The sequence below is a fragment of the Theropithecus gelada genome, chromosome 7a (assembly GCF_003255815.1).
Source record: "Theropithecus gelada isolate Dixy chromosome 7a, Tgel_1.0, whole genome shotgun sequence".
Classification (NCBI taxonomy): domain Eukaryota; kingdom Metazoa; phylum Chordata; class Mammalia; order Primates; family Cercopithecidae; genus Theropithecus; species Theropithecus gelada.
Genome location: NC_037674.1, coordinates 39,027,373 through 39,048,924, shown reverse-complemented (window position 1 = coordinate 39,048,924; position 21,552 = coordinate 39,027,373). Strand labels below are relative to the sequence as shown.

At 38.9% G+C, this 21,552-nt stretch overlaps 1 protein-coding gene across 1 annotated transcript in view; it reads left to right on the top strand.

Moving 5' to 3' along the window:
* Positions 1-21,552, top strand: part of HERC1 (HECT and RLD domain containing E3 ubiquitin protein ligase family member 1) — a 234,989-nt gene that overhangs the window by 135,638 nt on the left and 77,799 nt on the right. Inside the window, exons 27-37 of the mRNA XM_025389546.1 lie at positions 2,269-2,537; positions 4,937-5,152; positions 6,373-6,493; positions 6,722-6,959; positions 7,114-7,307; positions 8,717-8,872; positions 10,634-10,740; positions 11,576-11,686; positions 14,768-14,944; positions 20,827-21,066; positions 21,442-21,525. Coding sequence (XP_025245331.1) covers positions 2,269-2,537; positions 4,937-5,152; positions 6,373-6,493; positions 6,722-6,959; positions 7,114-7,307; positions 8,717-8,872; positions 10,634-10,740; positions 11,576-11,686; positions 14,768-14,944; positions 20,827-21,066; positions 21,442-21,525 — 1,913 coding nt within the window. The remainder of the gene's footprint in view (positions 1-2,268; positions 2,538-4,936; positions 5,153-6,372; positions 6,494-6,721; positions 6,960-7,113; positions 7,308-8,716; positions 8,873-10,633; positions 10,741-11,575; positions 11,687-14,767; positions 14,945-20,826; positions 21,067-21,441; positions 21,526-21,552) is intronic.

Here is a 21,552-nt window from a genome sequence, read left to right as displayed (position 1 = left end):
GAATATGTAAGACTACCTCCCATAAAATTAAGGAATTAATGTCATTATTTGACAAACCAATTTTTTTGTGCCTCTGTTTCCTCAATTGTGAAAATTGGACTAAATAATCTTTAAGGTCTCTTTTTCTTCTGCAGTTCTAATACTAGTTCCTTGCACATTTTGTATTCATTTTGAAAAGTAATTTATAAGTATTAGTAACTAGAAGAACCTTTTATTCTGAAATTTTATTATTAAAAATAAAAAACACCCCCCAGAAAACAAGTTCAATGTGAGGAGTCAGAAGCTGTCATTTGTAAGTGAAGGCTAAATACAGATTCTGAATTTGAGGTGCTTTAAGGAAATGAAAAAAGAATGTATGTATTTTGTGCATTAGCCTCTGCTTTATTCTTTAAATATTTTCAACGTAATGCATTATGCATCTGTGATATTATTCTTTGGATTTTCAGTCTTTTCTGTGTTACATGAAAGAATACTCAGCTCTACAATTTGGGGAAATTGTTTGCTAGGTTGTTATTTTTCATGTTCAGCAAGACTGAAAATGAAGGTTTTTTTCTTTGGAGGCAGAGTCTCACCCTGTCACCCAGACGGAAGTGCAGTGGTGAAAATTAAGGCTTTTTTAATCTTAATAATTCTTACTAAAACACAGAAGGCAGATAAACCATATATTCTTTGCCATTCTACATTATTTTACTAGGATAAATATAAATTATTTGATAGTTACTTTATAATATTAGCTCCCTGTTATGAATTTTGAAGTCCTAGGGTTTGACACCAGTGTAGTAATTCAAAAATAAGATTATACATTGAATATTGTGTTAGTTTGTTTTCTCTGTGGGCATTAGTGTTTAAGTAGTTACCTTCCCAAACTTTTCTATCTAGTTATATAACTGATATAATTTGTATCATGCATATTTAATTGGGTGCCTTAAGGTGCTTTCTTAATTGAGAAATTTAGTATATTCACATAATAGGATATTATACAGCAATCAAATAAATGAACCATGGTTACACATAGTAATATGGATGAATGTTAACAATATTATACTGAATGAAAAGAGTATGTCCAAAAAGTTGATATAAAATGATACTCTTTTAAAAGTCAGTGACAACTAAAACCATTATTCATCTCAGGAATACATTAAAACAATAAAAACAAGGAAATAACAAACCCAGGCTTTAGGATAATAAAACTTTAGGTAGCAAGAGATGGGCTGGAGGAGGAGTAAATAGATAGAAGTTACTGTTAGTTTTCTAGTTCTTGTGTTCACAGATATTTATTATAAATATGTGATTTCAAAATTGGGCCATGCATGGACCAATGATGAGAGGATGTCATGAACAAAAGGATTGTAGTTAATCAAATTCATGTACCTGAGATCAGTTAAATTATAAAGATTTGTAAGAATTGGACATTTATATATTTATTTAAAGCTAATATTGACATATGACTTGGACAGTTGCCCTTGTATTCAAACATGTTAACATTTTGCTGTCTAATGTAAATATTTTAGCTTAAAAAATACCCACTGGCAAGTCTAATGGTATTATATTTAGCAACTATTTTGATGCCACTTGATAATTTTATATAGGTATCATTTTACAGTAAATCTCATATATTCTTGTCTGTGAAACTTTGCTTCCTCTATATAGGAGTTTCACAACCTGCAGTAAATATGCACATGACACAGTCAGTGAGAATGTTCCTTATATTAATGAAACCCAAAGGGTGATGTTTGTGTCTCCTTTTTGTGTAAGTTTACTTGCCCTTCTATATTCATTTTTTGGTAATGTTTCATTGCAGATATGTAGAGACTTTGTTCAGTCTTAACTTGCTCTTTGTAATAATAGTGTTGAATTAGATGAAATCTTTCTGTTTTGAGTAGGTCTTACCAGCAGTGTCTTAAGTGCCTAGTTCCTTTTTGTTCATAAATGATCTGGTTTAATACTGCAGAGCATTTTAAGCTAAGCATTTTGAGAACAGCTTCTGCCTTTCTTTTTCTTGTGGCAGCGTGTTGCTAAAGCGCTTACAGAGACACTGGTACATCAAACAGGGCTTTCCCTTTATTTTCTTACATTGCTGTAATTTTTGTTTGTTTGTTGTTTTTACCAAAGCATTTTGCTCAGAATCACTTAATGCATGCGTGTATTCAAACATGAGTATCCATTTTTCACCAGTTGGTTATGGTAGCAGCACTCAGCCTTATCTAGTTTCAGAATGTATGCTCCACTTGATTGCTGTTGATATATGTTTATTCTGTTTGTATATAGGTCCTATGCACAGTCAGTTGGAATCCCTGAGTGACTCTTGGGCTCGCCTGAAACATAGCAGAGACTGGTTATGCAACTCCTCCTATTCCTTTGAGTCTGATTTTGATCTTACCAAGTCTTTGGGAGTTCACACTTTGATTGAAAATGTTGTAAGCTTTGTGAGTGGAGATGTGGGGAATGCCCCAGGTTTTAAAGAGCCAGAGGAAAGTATGTCTACAAGTCCCCAGGCCTCCATCATTGCAATGGAACAGCAGCAGTTAAGGGCAGAAGTAAGTCTTTGATATTTACTCCTTATGAGAGCTCTGGAAGCTTAAACTGAACCATTGAATGTATAGTTCTAGGGAAAACCTTTCCTTTTCTTCTATTTCTTGCCTTCACCTTTCCTGTACCTGAGCTTCTAAACATAACTTTCTTAACTAGAACAGCACATTATTTTGTTTGAACTAGACAAAAGTGCGTTTTAAAATTGTCATCTCTCAGAACAGTATACTCAGAAGTCTTCACATGTCTCCTAGAAACTAGGGTGAGACTGGTTGATGACAATAGGTCATCAGAGCCATTTTTTTTTCTTTTTTTTGGAGATGGAGTTTAGCTCTTGTTGCCCAGGCTGTAGTGCAATGGCGAGATCTTGGCTAACTGGAACCTCTGCCTCCCGGGTTCAAGCGATTCTCTTACCTCAGCCTCCCGAGTAGCAGAGATTATAGGTGTGTGCTACCATGCTTGGCTAAATTTTTTGTATTATTAGTAGAGATGAAGTTTCACCACGATGACCAGGCTGGTCTCGATCTCCTGACCTCAGGTGATCCACTTGCCTCGGCCTCCCAAAGTACTGAGATTACAGGCCTCCTGAGCCACCGCTCCTGGCCCTGAGCCTTCATTTTTGACCCATTTGTCTCAGTTTAAATTAGACACCTGCTTTAGATTAGAACCTCACAGAAATAATTGCTGCAATCAAGTCCCACTAATGAATGCTAAAATGAGTAAGCAAAACTTGAAAGAGACATGAGATGTTTGCATAGCCTTAAAGTTTCTCCCCCCAAATATTTATTAATTATTGTGGTTTTAACATGTCCACAATTCTTTCATAGTTCTCCCTACGGGAAGTGGAGATAATTCTTCGCTCCTTGAGGGTGGGCTGGACTTAGTGGCTTGCTTCTAACAAATAGGCTATGGGAAGGAGATAAAATTGTAACTTTACATTGCAGAAACCTGGCAGGTATCGCCTTAACTAAATGATTAAGATTGGCTGGGCATGATGGCTCACGCCTGTAATCCCAGCACTTTGGGAGGCTGAGGTGGGTGGATCACCTGAGGTCAGGAGTTTGAGACCAGCCTGGTCAACATAGTGAAACCCTGTCTCTGCTAAAAATACAAAAATTAGCTGGGTGTGGTGGCAGACACCTGTAATCCCAGCTACTTGGGAGGCTGAGGTGGGAGAATCACTTGAACCCAGGAGGCAGAGGTTGCTGTGAGCCGAGATCGTGCCACTGCACTCCAGCCTGGACAACAAGAGTGAAACTCCATCTCAAAAAAATAAAAAAAATAAAGATTAGCATCACCAGTATTGGTGATGTGTGCATGTTGAAATCGTGTACCCTTGATATAGTATGATGAGAACACTTTATGTGGTATTCTTCCCCCAAATCCATAATTCCTGTGTAATCATGAGAAAAAAAATCAGACAACCCAAAATTTAGGGACATCTACAAAATACCTGAACAGCTCTTCCAGAGTGTCAAGGTCGTGAAAAATAAGGAAAGACAGAATCTGTCACAGGGTAGGAGAGACTGAAAAGTCATGGCAACTAAATGCAATGCAGTATATAGGATTAGATCCTGGAACAGGAAATGAACATTATGGAAAAACTAAAATCCAAACAAAGTATTTTAACTAATACTGTTTTACTTTAGGTTTAGTTAATAGTATTATACCAATGTTAATGTCTTAGTTTTCATAAATGTACAATGGTTATGCAAGATGTTAACATTAGGGGAAGCTAAAGGAAGAGTATACAAGAACTCTCTGTACCATCTTTACAACTTTTCCGTATATTTAAAATTATTTCAAAATAATGTTTTAGAAGAAGAAGGATAAGCTGATCAGCTACAGTGATGGGGAGTGTCTTCCTAGGGAAAATAGGGGCAGAAGTTCAAGAAAACCACAGATAAATAGTTCAGAAGTATTTCTCATTCCTAGACTGAAGAGTATTCATTCTATGTAAACTTAATTAAGAAAGCAATAGCAGTTCTACCTTATAGTTTTGAAACCTTCACGTACATCTCCTTATGAGCTTCACAGTAGCTGTGTGAATAGATTAGATAAGGTATTATTAGTCTTATTTTATATATGAGGAAACAAATTCAGTAAGTTAAGAGACTTTCCCAAGGCCACACAGTAAGATAAAAGAGTCTGTCCTTGAAACTATGTCTCCTACATCCAAAGCTACTACTTTTCCTATTGTACTCTAACCTTTTTTATTCTGAAGTATGTTTATAGAATTTTTAGAAATATCTTCATAAAAAGTGATAATAAAATAAATGTTTATCGTAGAATAGATTCATATGAAATGTCAGAATTTTCTAAGTGTTAAAAATACTGTCTTTGGCATCCAGAGTTTCTTTGTGTCTGAGTTCAATGAAGAACTCTAAAATATGTTTTTTTCCTCAAGCTTCGTTTAGAGGCACTTCATCAGATCCTCGTTCTATTGTCTGGGATGGAAGAAAAAGGTAGCATCTCACTGGCAGGAAGCAGGTTGAGTTCAGGCTTCCAGTCATCCACACTACTCACGTCTGTGAGGCTGCAGTTCCTAGCAGGGTGTTTTGGTTTAGGCACTGTTGGACACACAGGATCCAAGGGAGAGAGTGGCCGATTGCATCACTATCAGGTAGGTGACACCTTGCAGTATATACAGATTTTAACTGTCATTTTACAAAGCCACTTTAATAATGTGAAGCTTTTTGGTATTTATAATTCAGTTTAAAAATACAAAGACTTTAAATTTTTTAAGATAGCTCATTGGTTTCATTTCCTAAATATTGTGGTTGAGATTAGGTGAGCCATGGTACTATTGTACTATTGTAGATTATTTGCTGGCTCAGTTTTATTATCCAGTTTGGATGGGAATGGATCCAAATTAGGATAGGGATTGGAGTTTGGGAGGATGGGTTTCAAGAGCTTACATTTTAGATTTGATCATTTACCTAGTTTGTGTGATTCCTTTGATAACTTAGGGGAAAAAAAGTGTTAATATGTCTTTCATATTTAGGCAGGAAAAACTGCTTTGTGAGGAAATAGAAAGATTATACAGACTCGGCTGGGTGCAGTGGCTCACACCTGTAATCCTAGCACTTTGGGAGGCTGAAGTGGTCGGATCACCTGAGGTCAGGAGTTCAGCCTGGCCAACATGGCGAAACCTCGTCTCTACTAAAAATGCAAAGAATTAGCTGGGCGTGGTGGCAGGTGCCTATAATCTGAGCTACGCAGGAGGCTGAGGCAGGGAGAATTGCTTGAACCCGCGAGGTGGAGGTTGCAGTGAGCCGAGATCGCGTCACTACACTCCAGCCTGGGCAACAGAGCGAGACTCCATCTCAAAAAAAAAAAAAAAAAAGATTATGCAGACTCAAGAATTATCAAGCATTTAAAATTAAATTTGGAGGCTGGGCATGGTGGCTCACACCTGTAATCCCAACCCTTTGGGAGGCTGAGGCTGTTGGATTGCTTGAGCTCAGGAGTTTAAGACCAGCCTGGACAATATGGCTAACCCCTGTCTCTACAGAAAATACAAAAAATTAGCCGAGTGTGGTGGTATGTGCCTGTAGTCCCAGCTACTTGGGAGGCTGAGATGGGAGGATTGCTTGAGCCTGGGAGGTGGAAGTTGCAGTGAGCCAGGATTGCACCACTGCACCCCAGCATGGGTGATACAGTGAGACCCTGCCTCAAAAAAGAAAAAAAATTATTATATACTTTTATATAGTGAAATATAGTAAATAATTAAAAACCATCATAAGGCTCTAGCATAGACTAGAAATAAAATGTTATTACTTCTTTTTGCAAGCAGGTATTATTGTTGCTAATAGAAAAAGTAAATCTTTATGTGTAATTCAGGATGGGATCAGAGCAGCTAAAAGAAATATTCAGATTGAAATCCAGGTAGCTGTGCATAAAATTTATCAACAGTTGTCTGCTACCCTGGAAAGAGCCCTGCAAGCAAACAAGCATCACATTGGTAAGTAAACTGTCCCTGCAAATACGCAGTGTAGGTTACATTTTACCCTGAGGTTATGGTACTAGTTACGTTCTATGTTTTGTGTTTAACGTTAGTAGATAAACCTATAGGTAAAGAATAAATAATTAAAAATAGTGTTTCATGTTATTATTAATATTTTAGAAAATGATTCATTTTAATATTTTGTTTACTGAAAGGAAGATTCTTAACTATCTCTTTGTCTTTTAGAAGCCCAGCAACGTCTCCTTCTGGTTACGGTTTTTGCCCTAAGTGTTCATTATCAACCAGTAGATGTTTCTTTGGCAATTTCCACTGGTCTGCTAAACGTATTGTCACAGTTGTGTGGCACAGACACCATGCTGGGACAGCCCCTGCAGTTGTTGCCAAAGACGGGTGTTTCCCAGCTTAGCACAGCTTTGAAAGTGGCCAGTACAAGGCTGCTCCAGATTCTAGCCATCACTACTGGGTAAGTATGGTAGATGTCTTTGTAGAACTGTATGAGGCCTGGTCTTCCTTCATTTTAGAATCCCCCCTTTCCCTCTATTCTGCTTTATGTATTTAAGCACTATGTTTGCCCTTCTGTGTTTTTGCCGCTTATTTTTTTCTTTTATTTCACATAGGACCTATGCCGATAAACTGAGTCCCAAAGTAGTTCAATCCTTGTTGGATCTACTCTGTAGTCAGTTGAAAAATTTATTGTCCCAAACTGGTGTACTTCATATGGCCTCTTTTGGAGAAGGGGAGCAAGAAGAGGGTGAAGAAGAAGAAAAAAAAGTTGACTCCAGTGGAGAAACTGAGAAGAAAGATTTCAGAGGTAATGTAAGCCTCTTTCTCTGTCTTTACTTACAAGCATTTATTAAATCCCCATTGTGTGCATATGATTAGAATGTAGAGTTACTCTTCCTTATGAACTATGACGGGATTTTTATTTGTTTATTTACAAATCCCTTTTCTCTTCACATATATATGGTTTAGATGAGCTTCTGACCAAACATCCTCTCCTTAGAGTCTCTTACCCCTGATGTTGTGACCATACTGCCCATTCTCTAGGTTCAACCTTTCCTTGGCTGTCTGGGCTCTGAGACCTAGATTTTAGATGACTGATTTTCCCCAGGTTGTATTTTGCCTAGGGGGAAACTCAGATATTTTCTTATCATTTGTTCCTGACAAGCCATCTCTAACCTTGATCCTGACAAGCCATCTCTAACCTAAGTCCTGACCTAAATTTTCCCCCAGGCCAGGCGCACTGGCTCATACCTGTAATCCCAACATTTTGGGAGGCCGAGGTGGGTGGATTGCTTGAGCCCAGGAGTTCAAGGTCAGTCTGGGCAACATGGTGGAACCCCATCTCTACTAAAAAAAAAAAAATTAGCCTGGCATGGTGACCCATGCCTGTAGTGCCAGCTACTCGGGAGGCCAAAGCACGAGAATCGCTTGAACCCAGAAGGTGGAGGTTGCAGTGAGCTGATATCACACCACTGCACTTTAGCCTGGATGACAGAGCGGGACCCTGTCTCAAAAAAAAAAAAAAAAAAAAAAATTCCCCCAGCACCAAGGATTTTGATATCTGTTTGTTTTCTGTTTTTTTGTTTTTTGTTTTTTGTTTTTTTGAGACAGTCTCACCCTGTCACCCAGGCTGGAGTGCAGTGCCATGATCTGGGCTCACTGCAGCCTCTGCCTGCCAGATTCAAGCGGTTGTCCTGCCTCAGCCACCCGAGTAGCTGGGGCTGCAAGCATGTGCCACCACACCCAGCTAATTTTTGTATTTTTATTAGAGATAGGGTTTTGCTATGTTGGCCAGGCTGGTCTTGAACTCCTGATCTCAAGTGATCCGCCGGCCTCAACCTCCCAAAGTGCTGGGATTACAGTTGTGAGCCATTGCGCCTGGCCTGATAGTTGGGAACTGGATTATAATTAGGAGAAGCTCGACTTCTTCCTAGGCTGTTCTGTTCTCTAGTCACCAATAATTCTTTATTTTACTTAGTCATCATAATCATAGCATATTCATTTTCATTCTACAGAGATGTAAAAGATGTTTCACGTTTAGGCTTTATTTTCTGACCTTTCTCCATTCTATTCTTTAAGTTTTCAGAATTCAGTAGCTGACAATCTAAGATTTTGAGTTAGATTTGTGCTTACGTGTGGTTTCCATGTAAATTATGTGATATAAGACTATTTCTTGTTGGCTCTTGGTTGTAACTTAAACTTGTCTCTTCACTGTAGCTGCTCTTAGGAAACAACACGCAGCCGAACTCCATCTAGGGGATTTTTTAGTTTTTCTTCGCAGAGTTGTATCTTCAAAAGCGATTCAGTCAAAAATGGCTTCCCCAAAGTGGACAGAAGTGCTTCTAAATATAGCGTCTCAGAAATGTTCTTCAGGTATATGTCCTTTGCCTTTGTCTTAGAGTATTTGTAGATATTACTTGTATTTTATTAAGATAATGCCAGACTTTAGCAACACTCTATGAGTAACCTTGCTTTGAAGACTTTTCTTTCTTATTTTCTGTGTACCTATTTGATCAAAAGAAAACTCTAATTTCAGAAGTAAAAATTGGTAGAAAATAAATAATGTAGCTCTGGAGAAGATCATGGAATTTATCTAGAGAACTTCATCCTCTTTGTTCAGATTATAAAACTAAGAGTAAGGAGAGAACATCCTGTTTAATATGATATTTTAGCACAGATTCTGACCTTGCTTCTTGGATTATCAGGATGCAGATCTGAATTTGTACAGTCTCTCTTAACATGTTGTGGTTTCTGTTGCCTTGATTGTGACTTTTGATTGTTTGATATTTATCACAGTTCTATAGAATAAGCTTAATCCCTGGTCCTTACCCTAAAAGGTCTGCTTACATAGATTACAGTCAGTCCTTTCCTGTTCTCTTTTGCTAAAATTGTGGTAAAATGTACATAACATAAAATTTACCATTTTAATCATTTAAATGTACAATTTAGTGACATTAAGCTTACTCACAATATTATACAACAATCACTGGCATCCATTTCCAGAACTTTTCATAATCTCTAGTCTGTTTTAAGTATGCCAAAACATAATGTAAATCTTCTATGGCACATGGTATTTTGTATGTTTACATACTCAATATACTTTTTTTCTTAATTAGTATAACTTACAACTGCTCCTTTTTTTTTCCTTTAATTAAGGCTAATATTAAGTTTTAAGAAGATAAAGAAAAAACAGATATTCATTTATTTTCAACTGATCTTATTACAGTTATATGTATTTTTAATTACATATTTATGTATCAATATCCTATTTTCTACCTTGGATTACTTCATTTATTTATTTATTTTTTCTTATTTTGAGACAGAGGCTCTCTGTGTCACCCAGGCTGGAGTGCAGTGGTGTGATCTCAACTCACTGCAACCTCTCACTTCTGGGCTCAAGTGATCCTCCCGCCTCAGCCTCCCAAGTAGCTGGGATCGCAGGCATGCACCACCACTCCCAGCTAATTTTTGTATTTTTAGTAAAGGCAGGATTTCGCCATGTTGGCCAGGCTGGTCTTGAACTCCTGGCCTTAAGTGATCTGCCCGCTTCAGCCTCCCAAAGTGCTGAGATTACAGGCATAGGTCACCATGCCGAGCCCTTGGCTTATTTTAGAAAAGTACAGTCTCTTTACTGCCCGTTAACCCTAACAATCCCTGTGAGACAGTCAGTGCATGGACGGCGATAGGCAATGAGAGGGAATAATAAGCATGAGCTTTGGAGATTAACAGACCTGTTTAAAACTCTATCTCTATGAACTTGTGTGGCTTTGGTCAAGTTACATAACTTTTCTGAGCCTCATTTTTCTCAACAGTAAAATGGGGCTGTAGTTCAGTTTGTGAGGATTAATAGAATATATGTGTGTGAAAAGGGTAGCATAGCATAGTATCTGGCACAGATACTTTTTTACAATGCTTTTTCCATTATGTATACAGAAAAACTGAGACATAAACATGAATGTATTCCTACACATTCATGGGTACAGGATGGATCCAGAATTCTTGTGATAATAGTTTGAAATCAAGTTTGTTCCACCCATAAATGTTGAGCAGCCTCAGGAATTTTTTTCCCAGAAGCTCATTTTAACTTTGAATTTAAGTCACATTGATAATAAGAAAATGTCTTTTCCCCTCCAGGTATTCCTCTGGTTGGTAACTTAAGAACAAGGCTCCTTGCACTTCATGTCCTTGAAGCTGTGCTGCCAGCTTGTGAATCTGGTGTAGAAGATGATCAAATGGCCCAGGTTTTTATTTTTAAAGTTATTAGAAGAAGTTTTCCATATTTGCAAAATGATTCACCCAAATCTGTACTTAACAGTCTCTTCAGTTGTAAATGTGTCTTTTATTCAGTAGCATAATGTTTACTTTTAGGACTGCTTTCTTTGTTATTTCACCCCCAAGGAGAGAGCAAAAAATAAGTTATGGGGTGTGAGAAGTAGAGGGATAGAGAATACTCTGCAAGCTCAGAAGGAAAGAAAAATCTGGAATTTCTTACTAGGTTTGGACCTCTATAGGAGGAAATATGTGAGAGTGTTTGTCCTAACTAGAGGTCTAAATAGTAAGGCAAAATGGGACCCACTTTCTTATGAGTTAATATTTCTTTTTTTTTTTTGAGATGGAGTCTCGCTCTATTGCCCAGCCTGGAGTGGGTGCAGTGGCGCAATCTCAGCTCACTTCAGCCTCCACCTCCTGGGTTCAAGTGATTCTCCTGCCTCAGCCTCCAAGTAGCTGGGACTACAGGCACATGTTACCATGCCTGGCTAATTTTTGTATTTTTAGTAGAGATGGGATTTCACCATGTTGGCCTGGCTGGTCTCAAACTCCCAACCTCAGGCGATCCACCCGCCTCAGCCTCCCAAAGTGCTTGGGATTACAGGCGTGAGCCACTGTGCCTGGCTTCTAATGGGTTACTACTTCTAAGAAGTGATATTTAACTTATAACCACTAAAAGTAGCTGTTGAACACTGGTATAATCAAACTTCGCATGTGACTTAATATTACAGTTAACATGATACAGCTTTTCTAAAAATACTTAAAATACTTTTTACAAATTTTATCCTTTTTTCTTCAATAAAATAGATTGTTGAGCGCTTATTTTCCCTTCTATCCGATTGTATGTGGGAGACACCCATTGCTCAGGCCAAACATGCTATTCAGATAAAGGAAAAAGAACAAGAAATAAAACTACAGGTAATTGGTTTTTCCTAAAAGGTGTTTCTTAACAGCATAAGTGAATATTCTGTCACTTGTCTCTGAATGCCTGTTCCTCTAAGGCACCTTGTTCTATCATTTATTCCATCTCCTCTCTCAGCATTCTGTCTCCCTCTCCACTGATTCCCTCCCCTCAGCTTATAACCATGCTTAACTCATTTCTCCTCTCCTGAATCACATTTTTATCTGTGAAGCCTTCTCTGTCTTCTCCCTTGTCCTGCACTACTAAGCTTCTTAGAAGAGTAATCTGCATGTTTCAGTCACTTTGTTTCAGTCACTTTCTTCTTCTTATCTCTTCAACCCAACCATTTATCTTCTATCAAAATGCAAAATTAAACAACAAAGATAAGTGTTTGTTGCTAAATATAGTGTATCCTTTTTTTTTCCACTTCTTACTTTACTTCTGGAAACTCTAGCCTTCTGTTATTTTCAAAGCGCTTTCTCCTGGATCTCCTTATATTCTCTGCCAATCCTGATTCCTTTTGAAAGCAACTCTTTTTTGGTGCCACTTTTACCTTGCCTTCATCCCAAAATGTTGGTGTCCCACAGAGTTTGATCCTTAGCTTTTCCAGCAGTCTCATCCATATCCAAAGCAGGGGACCAATCAAAGCATGTTGATGCTTTGATTTATGGTTTTAAAAAATCACTCTGCAGTGTCTTCCAAACTTAAATGCTAGCCTGGGTATCTCCCCCTCAAACCCTTCCCCCCGCCCCTTTTTTTGTCCCATTTCTGATTGAAAGCACCACCATTCACCTAGTTTCCCAAACCCAAATTCCTGGGAATTTTAGATTATCCTAATGTCCCCATGCATGTAGTCACTAGCCTCCATTGATTTATAGCTTGTGAATTCATCTCTCCATTTAACTTAATTCCTATCTTGGTTTTCATGATTCCACTTTTCCTGGTTCTCCTTCTACTTTGATGGAATGAGCTGTTCTCATTTTCCTTTATAAGTTCTTCTTGTTTTATTCAATCTACGTGTTGGATTAATCCCCATTCCTCCTCAAAGACACCTTATTCAGACTCATATGCCCATTTCTTATTCAGACTCATTAATCCCCATTTCTTCTCAAAGAAATGTTATTCAGACTCATTTAAGACTTGATTCCCAAGTTTTAAATTCAAGTTCTGGCATTTCTCCTGAATTCTACACTTATATCCCCATCTTCTACTAGTCTTATCACTTAAATGTCTAATAGGCATCTCATACTCAGTATGTCAAAAATGGCGCCCTTAGTTTAATCACATTCTGTTTCTTCCCCCAGGCTTTCCCGGCCTCCTAGTGAGTTACTCAAGTGAAAAACCTAGCAGTCATCTTGATTCCTCACCCCCATTTCTCCATCCATACAATCTCTAGATTCTGTTGGCTTGTCTTTAAAATGTAACTTGAATTTGCCTACCTCCTCATCTCTTCTGTCATCACCCTATTCCAAGCCATTATCGTCTCTGGCCTGAACTATGCAGTAACCTCCTAACTGTTCTCTCTGCTTCCATTGTTATGCCCTAAAGTCCATTCTCTACACAGGGTCCAGAATGATCTTTTAAAATTGTAAATAAGAGCATGGTGGTCCCCTGCTTAAAATACTCCAATGGTTTCTCATCATTCTTGGGATAAAATCTAGGGTTCTTTGTCCTCTCCCCTTTGCTCACTGTAGTCTAAGCAACTTGCCTTCTTCTTCTTGTATTTCTTGAATACAATAATCCTGCTCATTCCTTAGGGCTTTAAACTGGCTATTACCTCTAGATGTTTCTTAGAAATTTCTTGTCATTCAGGTCTCAATTATCGCATCTTCAGAGAGTCCTTCCCTAATCAATCTAGAGAGTTGCCACACACTGTTTGTCATGTCACCTGCTTTAATTTCAACATATCACTTAATCTTTGTATGATCTTATTTATTTTTTTTTCTCTCTCTCTTCCAAAATAAGTTCTATGAGAGCAGAGACCTAATACCCTGCTGAATATGGAGGACCTGATAGGATACCTGGCAGAGAATAGATGCTTAATAAATGCACATTGAATGAATGAATTCAGGCCCTCACAATTTTTTTTTTTTTTTTTTTTTGAGACAGAGTGTTGCTCTGTCACCCAGGCTGGAGTGCAGTGGCACGATCTCGGCTCACTGCAACCTCTGCCTTCTGGGTTCAAGTGATTCTTCTGTCTCAGCCTCCTGAGTAGCTAGGATTACAGGTACCCACTACCACACTTGACTAATTTTTGTATTTTTAGTAGAGACAGGGTTTCACCTTATTGACCAGGCTGATCTCAAACTCCTGACCTTGTGCTCTTTCCGCTTTTGCCTCTCAAAGTGCTGGGATTACAGGCGTGAGCCACCACACTGGGCCCCCTTACTATTTCTTACCTGAACTTGCAGCTGATTAGTCAGTCTCTCTGCCTTCATCCTATATACCCTTGGTAAAATGATATTTATAAAGCACAGATGTGATCAGAGATCTCCTATATACATCATTCTGTATGGGCTTCCCTAATGTCAGTAGAGTAAAATTCAAACAAGGACACACAAGGTTTTCCATGATTTGATTTCTTCTTCTCTCTCTGGACTTGTTTTCAGCCAGTTTCGTCTTCCAGTCATTACATACTGCTTGTCTTTAAATCACTGAACTCTGTTGTACCTCTCTGCCTTGGAACATGCTGTACACACTGCCTCTTAAAATGCCTCTCTCCTTTGACCAGCTGCTTACTGCCTTCTCATCATTCAGGACTCAACTTAGAAGTCACCTCCTTTTGAACATTACCTTGTCCTTCTCAAGCATGGTTAGACACACTTTTATGTTTCTACTATACCTATTATGTAATTTTGGTTATTCTCCCACTGTAATACTAGCATTATGTATTTGTCTTGTGTCCACTAGTGACCTTAAGCTCTTTATGGGAAGGGACCATGCTCTATTTATCATTGTGTTCCTGTAGGCCTGCACAGTAACTGATTCATGGTAGATACATAATAAATATTTGTGGAATAAAACCAAGGAGCCTCAGAATGTATCTTACCTGAGATGTGGGTTACTCCAAAATACTGACCCAGCTTCTTTTCTGGTAGAAGCAGGGCGAGTTGGAAGAAGAAGATGAGAATCTTCCTATCCAAGAAGTATCCTTTGACCCAGAGAAAGCTCAGTGTTGCCTAGTGGAGAACGGACAGATTTTAACTCATGGCAGTGGAGGGAAAGGATATGGATTGGCATCTACAGGAGTAACTTCTGGGTGCTATCAGTGGAAGGTATGTAGAAAATCTAAGTAATTTTTAGCATTTTGTCTTTTAGTCCTTTTTTCCCCCAGGTTCTTATAATAAATGTGTAGAAAGACTGAAAAAAAAAAATCATGATATGTAAATGTTCTATTATTATGTAAGATAATATAAATGGAAACCAAGTGAAGGATATACAGGAACTCTGTGCTATTTTCGTAACCCTTATAATTCTAAAGTTATCTCAAAAATTTTTTTTTTGTTTTTTTTTTTGTTTGTTTGTTTTTTTGAGACGGAGTCTGGCTCTGTCACCCAGGCTGGAGTGCAGTGGCCGGATCTCAGCTCACTGCAAGCTCCGCCTCCCGGGTTTACGCCATTCTCCTGCCTCAGCCTCCCGAGTAGCTGAGACTACAGGCGCCCGCCACCTCGCCCGGCTAGTTTTTTGTATTCTTTAGTAGAGACGGTGTTTCACCATGTTAGCCAGGATGGTCTCGAGCTCCTGACCTCGTGATCCGCCCGTCTCGGCCTCCCAAAGTGCTGGGATTACAGGCCTGAGCCACCGCGCCCGGCCAAAAAATTTTTTTAATGGATGTTTAAAATCATGCTGTAGCCTTCCCATAAGGAGTCACACAGAACACATTTTCCTCTACCAATGAAAATGAAGCAACGTGTGTGATGTTTTTGTCTAGGAAAGCCCGTTAGAGATTCAGTGCCCACAGTTTTTATAGGGAACTGTTCATATTGGTACCCTCTGCCTGACATGTACTAAAATTTTAGATTCCCAGAAGGAAAGCTAGTATTTAGCATAAACCATATTGTTCGTACAATCTAGATACAATAAGCCAGCCTGTATCAGTTGGGTAAAATTTTTATCAGTATAGGGGACTGTTTACCAGTCAAGTTCCCCCATGCCAGCCAAGGGCCAACATTACAAGCAGGCATTTCTAAGGATAGTAGTCTCTGTTGTGTTAACTCCTCCTTTTGCACAGTCTACTCCTTTATCTCTTGGGCATGGTGTATATACAGTAAAACTATCAGTAGGACCCCATGCAGCAGGATAAGACAGACCAGTAATATTGACTTCGCTTATGCCTTTTAAGGGTCCTAGACTTAGCCAGTTACAACAGATCTCATTAACCAACAGGTCTATCTTAAAAAGCCATGTGGCTTCATTCTTAAGCTTTTGTCTTAACTTTTAAAATGTAGATTAGGCATCATTTTAGCACAGGACAACTCTGGCCAGTCCAGGACTGAGGTATTATCATGATAAGCTGCACACACAAGAAATATAATTCCTTAGGGCATATGTGTTGTCCTTGGAAACAAAGAGTTTATAATTATTAGGGCATCTCTAATCAGAACATATAATAGGCAGCACAGGTTAACATGACACCAATGTCACCTGCCCCCATAGGGCCTCCCACTCTGTGCTCCCAGTTCAGTCTGAATAATTAAGTTGAGTCTTGGTTTCAGAGGGACCGTCTGAAAGCAGTCAGTTTTAAAGGATTTTGTTTTCTGTGACATCATTCCTATCTCAAGAGTGTGGATGACATCTCGAGGTGTTCTGTGGAAATTGCGGGAACTGGAGCCACCCACTGTTGTCTTTTGACAGACTTGACAAATTTGATGGGAAGCTCAGCAGTCAGTTTGAATTTAAAGTGCTCACAGCAGCTTTTAAGACAAAATAGTTTTGTTTTCTTTTGTTTGTTTTTGTTGAGTTGGAGTCTCACTCTGTCGTCCAGGCTGGAGTGCAGTGGTGGTCTGATCTTGGCTCACTGCAACCTCCACCTCCCGGGTTCAAGCGATTCTCCTGCCTCAGCCTCCCAAGTAGCTGGGACTGCAGGCACCTGCCACCACGCCTGGCTAATTTTTTGTATTTTTAGTACAGACAGGGTTTTGCCATGTTGGCCAGGCTGATCTCAAACTCCTGACCTTGGCTTCCGAAAGTGCTGAGATTACAGGTGTGAGCCACCACACCTGGCCCAATAGATTTTTTTTCCCCCTAGAAGATAAGAGAACTTTTAGGAACAGTTCTGAAAAACAGATCATTAATGCCCTCCCTACTCCTCCATATTTTCCCAAGTCTTGAGTTTTTGTTTTTTCTCTGTATGAAATTGAGTGTCCCATTTAGTAATTACAACTTTAAATTTTTTAATTTTTAAAAATCATTTTTTATTTTTATTTAGACCTTTTGTCCAGAAGGATTGGATGCAAGAAGAAGAGTTTTCATACAAAAACATTTGCATATACAACTTAACCAGAAAGGTTAGGAATTGGCCAGGACAAAATTTCAGTTACTGTTTATTTTTTTCAAAATAGGTTTATAAAACTTTCTGCGTCTTTCATCCTAATCATTTATCCATTGAGCAGTCTGGAAAAGATGAGTTTCTTTCTGGAAACAGTTTTATTTAATAAACTGCCTTATTGGTATGTGTTATCAGGAGAAAAGTGAGGGATGCAGAGTCAAATGATCAGTCCCTTGTTGCAGACTGCAACTATTCTGGAAAGCTTAACATGTTGGGATGTCACCTAGGGGGTGTTGAGAGTACAACCTCTTAAAGAGTGGATGGAAGTATATTGCTCCCAGAAAACAAGCTCTTTTCATGGATACCTACAAGAGACCTGGACAGTCCAGCCAGCATCCAAGATGTTTTTCAGACTTTGTGGCCCCACAGAGGGGGAGTGTTCCAAATCCACAACAGTCCCAGATTTTGAGTTGTGTTCATTCAGCTCGTGCCTGCTTTTAGCTGAGCACAACTCACTTTGGGTTGAAATAACCTAGAGCACACAGTGTCAGGTTTTAGCTTAGAGTCAGGTCCAGGCAATTAGAATGTGTGAGTTCAGGATTCCAAGCCATCAGCTTTTTGGGGCAGCAGTTAAATCTAGACGGAGCCAGTTATGGGGGCATGTGCCTGTAGTACCAGTACTTGGAAGGCAGAGGCTGGAGGATTGCTTGAGCCCAGGATTTTGAAGCCACTGTGAGCTCTTGTTTACACCACTGCATGCCAGCTTGAGTAACAGAAGGAGACCCCATCTCTTAAAAACAAAAACAAACCCTAGATGGTGTAGGACCTGACAATAGTGTTTTAAGTCCAGCCTTGTAAACAAGGCTTTTCTAAGCTGTTTGCTTGTCAATCTTGGAGTCCAAATTGACCCACTCAAAAATATGTACCTAGGCTAGAAAGTCATCAGCCTGTAAGTGTTAGACATATGATTTTATAAGAACTCATTGGCCACTGAATGTTTTTTAAAACTAAAAGCACATCTCTATATCTCCATCTAGAGCTTGCCTCTCTTTTATTTTATCTCCATTTTCCCAGAGGCTCCAATAGGAAAAAATCATAGCAAAAACCCACCAGTTATAGACACTTGTTTTGTTTCTAAAATAGAGTTTAAATTCCAGTCCACCCACCGGTGACAAAAAAGCAAGTAAGTTATGTCCCACTAATATGTTTTTCTTTTGGAGCTTTCTCTGATCAGGATGATACTTTAGCACTTATGAAGTTACAAGTTTGTAACATTTTGCATCTTAATTTTTTTTTTTTTTTTTTTGAGACAGAGTCTGGCTCTGTCACCCAGGCTGGAGTGTAGTGGCACAAGCTCAGCTCCCTGCAACCTCCACCTCCCAGTTTCAAGGGATTCTCCTGCCTCAGCCTCCCGAATAGGTGAGACTGGAGGCCCGTATCACCATGCCTCGCTAATTTTTGTGTTTTTAGTAGAAATGAGGTTCCACCGTGTTGGCCAGGCTGGACTCGAACTCCTGACCTCAAGTGATCCGCCCCCCTCGGCCTCCCAAAGTGCTGAGATAACAGGCGTGAGCCACTGTGCCCAGCCTTTGCATCTTTTTTTTAAAATCATACTTCCAGATGTAGTCGACACAAAACAAAGCTGTTTTTAAAAGTTTTCTTCCTCTCTTCTCACATCTTAAGTTTACTCAAACCTCTAGCAATCAATTTAGCATTTACAAGGTCCATTGTGGCAGGGGGAGCACCTGCTGTAGCAGTAGCAGCAGCCCAGCTTAAGGAAATAGCTGGAGTAGTTCCTTTTTATTCTTGTTTGTTTGTTTGTTTGTTTGTTTTTGTATATTTTGTAGAGATGGGGTTCTTGCTGTCTTGCCCAAGGTAGTCTCAAACTCCTGGCCTCAAGTAGTCCTCCCTCCTTAGCCTCCCAAAGTGCTGAGATTGCAGGTGTGAGCCACTGCACCCACACTCAAAGCTGTCAGGGATTTTTGAACCCTTTCCCCTCCCACTGGAGGAGAGAGCAACTACAAGCTAATTTTTCTACTCTGGTTCATCTAAAGCCCACTTGTGGGAATATTGGGGCCCTTTCTCTTCAGGAAAGAAGTTGTTCCTGGAAGAAAGAACAGCACAGTTTTTACCTGAGCTGCTCTTTTTTCCTAACTTTAGCTAGCAAGGCCAAGAGCATCCGGGGTAGCAAACCAACTCTCTTGTGGTTGGATTTATCTTAAAAATTGATAGGTAACTTTTCCCCTTCACAACAGATAGCAGCTCACCTTCTGTTTCACACTATGTGTAACTACATAGCCACCTAGGTACCAGAGTTTTATCTTTTCCTTTCGTCTCTTTCTTTTTCCCCAGCAATATTTAACTATATTCTAGTGCATCAGGGTTGTTCTAGTGAATCTCATTGCTGCCACTGCTAAGTCATGAGTCCCCAAGACCACCCTCACATTCAGAGATTCACTAGAAGGACTTGTCAGACTCCACATGTTGATACACTCATGACGGAGACTTGCTATAATGCTGCAGTAAGGATATACCCAGATAATAAGGGAAGGACACAGGTGAGGTATGGAAGAATCCATGTATAGGCTTCCTTCTGTTCTCTCCCTCCCATGAGCACAAGTGCACAGGCTTTCCCCAGCAAGAAAAATAACGTGTGTGATGTTTCTAGAGAACCCCATTAGAGATTGAGAACCCAAGGTTTTTAATGGGGGCTGGTCACGTAGACACCTTCAACCTGACATGTACCAAAATTTCATACTCCCAAAAGGAGAGCAAGTATTCAGCATAGACCACATTGTTTGTTTAAATGTTCTAGGTTAGTGAGTCATGTTTGTCACTTAGGGGAAGTTTTTTTATTTTGTTTTTTTTTTTTTTTAAATCAGTGTAAGAAACTTTACTAGTCAAATTCCCAGATACTAGCCAAAGACCAGTGTTACAAGCATGACTTTTTGAAAATAGTAGTAGTCACACTAGGTGTAGTGGCTGATGCCTGTAAACCCAACACTTTGGGAGGCCGAGGTGGGAGGATTGCTTGAGGCCAGGAGTTCAAAACCAGACTGTGTAACAAGACCTCATCTCTACAAAAAATAACTAGCCAGGCATGATGGTGTACACCTGTAGTCCTAGTTACTCAGGAGACTGACGTAGGAGAATTGCTTGAGTCCAGGAATTTGAAACTTCAGTGAGCCATGATCACGCTACTATACTCCAGCCTGGGAAACAGAGTGAGATCCCATCTCTTTAGAAAATTAAAAACAAAACAAAACACCTAGTCTCAGGCTTGCCATATTAACTCTTTTTCTAAACCAAAGTATATGCAAGAGAGTAGTTAAAATCTATATATAAAGAGTTAAAATTTTTCGTTAATTTCTGGACTAAACATACTTCCTCAGCTTCATTATTAAATTGTAAGTTAGAATTGCTTATTTTAAATACTGTAGATATTCAAAGGTTATTCTAAGTATTCTGCAAGATAAAAAATAAGTTTGTTTTAAAATCTTTCTAAATTGATGCGATTATTTTCATGTTATTTTCACTTATGCTGAAAAGAACATGTTTCCATAAATGCATTAGTATTATTTATAAACATATTCTCAGTATTGGTTAATGCAGTTAATAGTATATAAATATATTTTTTGAGTATTAATGAATATCCCACTTTTATTTTAGTTTTATATTGTGAAGGAAAACAGAGGGAATGAAGGCACCTGTGTTGGAGTTTCTCGCTGGCCAGTACATGACTTTAACCACCGCACTACCTCGGATATGTGGCTCTATAGGGCCTACAGTGGTAACCTCTATCACAATGGAGAACAGACTCTCACATTGTCCAGCTTTACTCAAGGAGATTTCATTACCTGTGTGTTAGATATGGAAGCCAGGACCATTTCTTTTGGGAAAAATGGAGAGGTACCGACACCCATTCGCAAGCATTACATTTTTCTTGTTTCTATTTATAGTCAACTTGGTTATTTAAGTGCCATTTATTCAATTTATAGATTATCTACTCATCTCTCCTTTCTCTCTAATACTTTCTGGTTCTTAAAATATTTATTAACAATAAACAGAAGATAGTTAAATGCCAATAAGATTTTTCAAACAGATGAACACATTATGATAACTTATTATATGTAGAATTTTCTTGGTTAGCAAGGTTAATTGAGAATTTGATCTAGTAACTTTTGTTCTGTCTCGTAAAAGCTTTCAGTTCTAATGTGGTTAGATACTATCAATTTAAACAATTTCTATTTCCTTTTTCTTTTCCTCACCACTGCCACACTGTAGGAACCCAAATTAGCTTTTGAAGATGTGGATGCGGCAGAGTTGTACCCATGTGTGATGTTCTATAGTAGCAATCCAGGGGAAAAGGTAATGAAGTCTCAAACCTTTATTTAA